The 7322-nt window shown below is 28.1% G+C and overlaps 1 protein-coding gene across 1 annotated transcript; it reads left to right on the top strand.

Annotated features, from left to right (window-relative positions):
* Positions 1-879: 879 nt before the first annotated feature.
* LOC109790803 (transcription factor UNE10) lies at positions 880-6801 on the top strand. The gene is made up of 6 exons (XM_020350038.3): positions 880-1132; positions 1229-1559; positions 2049-2150; positions 2265-2330; positions 5490-5786; positions 6345-6801. The coding sequence occupies exons 1-6, from the start codon at positions 951-953 to the stop codon at positions 6423-6425; spliced, it is 1059 nt and encodes a 352-aa protein (XP_020205627.1). The 5' UTR covers positions 880-950; the 3' UTR covers positions 6426-6801.
* Positions 6802-7322: the final 521 nt, after the last annotated feature.

The raw sequence follows: 7322 nt of genomic DNA, 5'->3' as shown, positions 1-7322 counted from the left end.
TAGCACAATGAACTTTTTCTTACAAGAAAAAATAAATTTTATACATATAAATATAATTTACAATGTGTTTCTTCATGTATATTTCTTCTCTATATCTTTGTACATGTATCTTCATATACAAAGCCACATACTTTATAATTACACGCTTTTTCCTTCGATATATTCAACCTGTTTCATTTTGTTGATGTTTTAGTATTTTTTTTTCAATTTAATTGTTGTTTTAAAATATCTGCAACATTAAACATGTTTTTTCTATTATTCCATTAACCATTATTAATATATTATTTAATTATTGATAAAAATGCAAAATATAAAAAATAAAAAAAATATTGTAAAGTTGCATAATTTATCTTATAAAATGAAGTATATTAATTATATTTTTTAAATTAGATGTCACAGCCTTAAACATCAAATAAAATAAAATGGAAGTAATAATTTATAATGATTTTTAGAAAAAGATGTGTAAAATGTAGCTTTCACATTAGTTTTGATAAAAAAAATAATTAAAATAAATTCTAAGTGGTAAAACTATAGCCTCTCATCTCAATAATAACAATAATAATTTATTATTATTATTATTATAATAATACTTAAATAATAAATTTATTGCTTATAATAATCATATTCGACTCGGATATAATTATTTATATATAAAAAATGCATACACACGAGGTTGAATAATTTTTTGATACTATAAATTAATCAGAAAATAATATAATATATTTTAATTAAAGATAATTATTTAAAATGGAAAAATTTAGCAGGCTAAGGATATATGATTTTGAGGAAGATCTTAGAAAGTAAAAAAGTCTTGATTGATAATTGTAATTAAAATCGGAAATGATATGGAGATTTGACGTGGTGCGAAGCAGGTCCAATAATTGCATATCCAAAAGGAAACAAATAGCTTGGACTTGGTGTATCTCGCAATCATCCTAAGTTCCTAACACATGAACATTTTCCTCACTTCTCTGCATCCCCTTCCTCGAACTCGATCACCATCGATTTCTGAAATGAGCCAACGTGTCCCTAGCTGCGATGTGGAAGACCACAACAACGTCAACATTCCCACACCCACAAAAACCCCTCTTCCAATTCCCAACTCCAATTTCATTCCCCATGAGGTCCCAATGTAATAAACAAATATCAAATACCAAATATCTCTCCTCTACCATCATCATTCTAACAATTTCACTTTCCTATATTGACATGAATTTGACGCTTGCAGGTTCGGGTACCAAGGCCAAGTAGCATGCATACAGGGACAACCTCGTACCGTAACATCCGGTGCAAGTGGGGGTGCTGCTGGAACCTTGGAGTCCATAGTTAATAATAACCAACACAATTTGGTTACTATGGACGCCTTGGTCCCCTCTTTCATGCAACAGCCGCAGGCTGTGGTGGCGCGTGTGCCCACCACGCGCGACTTCAGTAGTAGTACCAGGGATTGGAGTGTCAGTGCCACTGACACGTGTCCAAGGGACCTTAGTGCTGCTGCTTTCAACTCTGCATCCACCACCTACGACGACCGCGATTCCATTAGCCACCTTAGATCACAGGTTATTAAATCTCTTTAACCGGTTATTTTTCAAAATCATATCATACTATTTCAATTTCTACAACTATATAATAAAAAATAATTAGTTAATATTTTAAGACTGATGATGCTATTTCTAGTTTCTATATTTATTTGTCAAGTTCAAACTTTTCAGTTTTGTTCGATCTGTTTATTTTACATTGCAAAAGCTATTATGTGGTTGCAAGTGTTATCGCATAAGCATCTTTTAACGTGGTCTTGTGACATGTCAATAATTGAAGTCACACAACTGTTCTTGTGATAGAAGGAAAACAACAAAAGATTTAGATATTATAATAATAATAATGAATTGCATATGAATGAAATTAATGGTATTTAAATCTTAAATTTCTTTAGTTTTTTTTTAAATATTAAAAAATTTTCTAATATTTATTTTTGAAAAGAATCATATAGCAACTGGTGAAGATATAAAACGCTATTATAATTTGGTGATTTGTTTTTATTATGTTAGAGTGAAGCACGGAATGAAGATTACAAAAGAAGAAGAGTTGATAGATCTTCTGAATCCAACAAAAGAATCAAAGCTTCAGCTGTACACAACCAATCTGAAAGGGTTAGGTTTACGTGACTTGGATCTCTTTCTGTGCAAGCATCATCATCATTCAACGTATTTTATCGTCAAAATCTGGAATATCTAGATCATTGATTCTTTGTCTTTGCTTTTCAGAGAAGAAGAGATAAGATCAACCAAAGAATGAAGGCATTGCAAAAGCTGGTCCCAAATTCCAGTAAGGTAAAATACCTGCTATTGGTTTCCTTAATTTCCTCATAATAAAAATATAACATTGTAAACTTTTACAGCCAGGTTTTTGGTATAAAAAATGTTCTTAGTCCTTTCTTTACAAATTCTAGTCAGAAACGTGCCCAATCAGTGGTCCCATGCCACGGTGATAGAAAAATGATTATCTAGTCTTCGACTAATAATAAGTCAAGCTAAAATAAAATTTGATGAATGATTTTTTTTAATGCAACTAATATATATCACCCTTTACTTTTCAACATACGAAATCTTTTCTTCTTCTTCTTCGACATACGTGTTTTTTTTTTTTTTAATTTATAAAAACTATTAAAGAATATTTTTTTAAGTAAACCTAAAGTTTAAATTTTGGTAACCTTACTCTCATGCAGTCTTATCTACACATATATCACAATCTCAGTCGATTTGTATATAATATATATTTAAGTTTTTTTTAACTTTATTAAAAAGTAAATAGTATTTTACTATATGTAATGAATTAAAAATAATAATAATGGATTAATAAAGCCAACAATAATAAATAATGGATATTAGATAAGATAAATTTTGATGCAATATTAAGAAAATAGATTAAAACTTAATTTATCCTTATAAAATTGATTTTTAAAATAAAAACTATTTTCTTTTTATATACAATATTATATTTATCTCATTGTTAATATTTACATAATTTTAAGTAACGAACATATGGCTCTATATAGGGATAAAATTCCGTTTCCCAATTTTTAAGGTTCATCTAAACCAAGGTTTTCTCGAAATATGAAATATTTAACTTTTGATGAATAGATGGGGCATCTGGGTGAGGATCTGGCAAAATCTATTGTGAACTCTACTTCGAATGATTCACTCTGAAGAAGTTGATAAATATGTTTTGTGAATGTATGTGAATAAATTACTTTAAATTGTAAGATATATATATATTTGTAAAAAAAATTAAACGGTTTAAGTTTATTTAATGATAAAATTTTATTATTATATTAATTTTATTTTTTGATAATAAATATTCTTTTAAAAAAAAAACCTATCATAAGATTCATTTCTCAATTTAACACTTTTAATAACTCCACTTTGGGAAGAAACATCATAGCAAAGTCATAGGTCTGTCATCATTGGACGACATCATTTTTCATTTCGATGGTAAGTCGAATCAACATAAGTTGTAACACGTGAGAATTATAAATAAAAAATAATAATAATAAAAAAATAATAAAAATTTGAAAGGAAAAGAAAAAAAATAAGTGATAGTTGAAGTAGAAAAGCTTAAAGGAAAAGAAAAATCCTAAGCAAACCTTCTCGTTTTTGAAGCAAATGTTGTTGAGTTCCTTGTCGAAGCAAAGCCTCTTTTGCTCCTTGTTCTAGCAATTATGGATATCGCTTATGAATATGACGAGTCTTCGCAACCTTGACATTGCCATAATTCACTTTTAATTCTCATAGATCCCTCTCTTTTTTTTCCTTAAATCCCTAAACTTGAACTAGTTATGGATTCAAATTCGACACCAATTTGAACTGTCGTCAATCTTCAACTCTAAATTGCGAAGATGCAAATGGAAAAAGAAAATGACACACCACCTTTCTTCACTAAGATCTTGTCACTAATTAATAACCTCATCCTCGTCCACCACCTTTCTTCACCTCTAACATCTTGTCACTAATAACCTCATCCTCTTCAACTATCATTTCATTTTTTACAATGTCACCTCTCACTAGGAGTGTTGACTTCACCAATCACTAGGATGTCACCAATAACCACAAAAGAGACACAAAATTAAAATAAAAAAAAGTGTTTTAAATAATTTAAAGAAAAATACAAATAAAAATAAAAAATAATAATAATTCACTTATTTATAATAAACAATATTATTCTAAACTTGTCCACCATAATCAGCGTCGAGCATCTTCTACTCAAAGTAATAGTGGAGAATGTAAGCCTTGAAAATGCTTTATTTTATAACAACGAATTTTTTTTTATAAACATGAAACTTTTCTTATAGACTGATAGATTTAAATACTGCAAAGAACTGCAGTACTGCACGATCCTGTAACTGTAAGCACTTGCACCCGACAGATGCACATAACATTATGTTATACATATAAATGTTCAATTATCAAACTTGAATGATTGCATGCGTTGAGTACATCATATCCTGCTCTTTCATGTCCATTTAAAACATTATTAACATGAGGAGACACCATGTGTGGATTGGATGTTACAAGTGTACTTAGAGGATATACAGTAGCTTTTTTGTTTTTCTTTGATACTCTGTAGAACTAACTTTTATGGTGATGATATAAATGACGCCTAAACTCTCGATTTTAGTCCCCAAGACTATATTATAAGTGTCAATTATTTTATTTACTTTATAAAATCTTTACTCTAATCTCTCAATTTAAGTTATTTATTTTGGTTTTTAAGTTTGATTTACATTTTCTTACGAGTCTCTGAAAATGTAATTTTACTATACCCTTATTTATTTATTTACTCTTTCTTATGAGTCTCCAAAAATCCGACTTGAAACCATTTATTGAATTTTTGTATTTTTTTTTATCCATTTTACAATGAAATGTGGAATAAGTTTCAAGCTAGAAGATATTTCCAAACGTAATTTTAGTATAAATAAACAAATAAAATGATTTGAAGTAACTTTCACATTTTTTTTGACGAGTGAAATAACTTTCATATTAAATTAAGAGTTTTTTTTTTACTAAATTTTACTGTCAAGTTACTTTGAAGGTAATTTTCTTAATATAAATTAATATATTAATTTCAAACTCAATTTTAATGAAAACAAATTTTACAAAATTTTAAGATTATGTACAATGGATCATTTCTTAAAAATTGTCTAAGCTTGATTTATTTATCAAGAACTTTTAATTTTACAGTTATATTGTTAAATTTTAATATAACATGAGTTATTGAGTAAAGTAAGTTTAAATAAGTTTATATATATGATTGGTTAACATTAGTGATGTCTTTTCTTTCAAACAATATTGCATAATACTTAAATTTCAAATCTTACTTAAGAAAATTGAATTCAATATTATTCAAGACTAATTTCCTTAATATATTATATTAGTATGTAATTTTAGCACGTTAATTGTGGGAGTTGATTTGATGTCTTGTTTATTTTGCAGACGGATAAAGCCTCGATGCTGGATGAGGTGATCCAATATATGAAGCAATTGCAAGCACAAGTGGAAATGATGAATTGGATGAAAATGTACTCGTCCATGATGCTGCCAACAATTACCATGCAACAACAACTTAAAATGTCTATGATGATGGCTCATATGTGCATTGGAATGGGAATGAATAAGGATGTGATTATGAATATGAACAACATGAACATGAACATTCCTGTCATCCCTCCTCTCCTTCACCCAGCTCCGTTCCTGTCTATGAGGGATCAGTTACAAGGAGCACAAGATAAGGTGATGCCCCTTTGCACATTTTTTTATTTTATTTATTTATTTATTTGTTGTTTTTAGCATTAATTCCATGCCAATTTTTAGTAGTACTTACGAGTGCATGCATGGTATAGTTACATATTATTTTTTTAAATTGACTACTAAAATGATCATGACCCTTTGGTTTCTCTTTAAGACTTTCAATTTGATGATAGACACATTATATCATTTTATCATATTTTTCGAATCATACAACCATAATACATAGACATAATTACCTTAATATACTTAACAATTTGATTTCGATATATTGTTAATAAATTATAATCATAGGTAGTTTATAAACTACAAAGGTATATTGTTAATAAAGTTTGAGATATGGGATAAGACTATATCAAATACGCTCTTCTTTCTTCTTATTTAAAAACCACAAACGTTGATAACTACAAAGGTAGTTTAATTTTCTTATTTAGATTATATGAGAATGTAATCATTGAGTAAATTTGTTTATTAGTGTAAGTAATATGTTTCTATGAATCATATGTAAAGTAATGATTACTAAAAAAGGATAAACTCATGCAGTCTGTGAACATGGAAGCATATGGGATGGCTGCCTTGTATCACCAGCTGTATAATTCTTCATATTCTAGTTCCAAGACCTGATCCAGCTGCTACCTTCCTCGCAGTGTTGAGCTACAAATTAATGTGTGTGTGTGTATTTTTTTAGTGAGAACAGTTGAAGTGAAGAACTAATTAACAGTTTTTCTTTTTCCCTCTTTTTATTAGAAAAATAAAATGTAATTTCATTCAAATAGTTGTAAAATTAAATGTAATAATTCTTTGTACTCCAATAGTACAAAGAATATGTTTGGAATACATTATCTGGTGTGGTCCCTCCCCAGTCCCCATTGTTAGTGTGTTAAATAACACTATGATGTAAATAAGTGGCTTTTCTATTATTATTATTTTTTGGGCTGTTTTGCTCATGTAAAATGCGAATGTTTGTGTTCTAATAAAATAGCATGTGATTTGATTCGAATTCTATTCCTTTTCTTTTTACGTTACTAGATGTTTTGCTTCTTTTTTAATGATATCTTTTAAAATTCATATTCTATCATATAAAAAGATGCATGCATGTGTTTGTTGGTTTTAAGTATATAACTTGCTGCCATATTTTACTGTATGCTTCATTAATTGCCGAACCACGGTAGCCAACAAAATTTAATTCTTCATCATGTCCAATAAACTTGGAGACTTAGTAATCTATAAGTAGATTTGAGCCTCAACTACGTTTTAATTAGACTTCCAAAATTTTAATTTTAAATCTATGAGTAGTAACTCAATTTCTTCTGGAAAATGCTAAAGTTTGAAAGAAAAAAATAGTAATAAAAAGTGTTAAAAAAAGAGAAATAAAAACAAAATATGATACAAAATGAAAATATAATTAGAAGAGATAATAGTGAAAATATAATTAAAAAAATAAAATAAGTAGTGAGATGCTAATAAGATGTATGTACACTTATCTAAGTAAATAACTTAAGAAAATATAGAAGATTTTGA

Source organism: Cajanus cajan, chromosome 3 (assembly GCF_000230855.2).
Source record: "Cajanus cajan strain Asha chromosome 3, NIPB_CcT2T_4, whole genome shotgun sequence".
Lineage (NCBI taxonomy): Eukaryota > Viridiplantae > Streptophyta > Magnoliopsida > Fabales > Fabaceae > Cajanus > Cajanus cajan.
The sequence above is the reverse complement of the archived record's forward strand: the minus strand, read 5'-3'. Positions and strand labels throughout refer to the sequence as shown.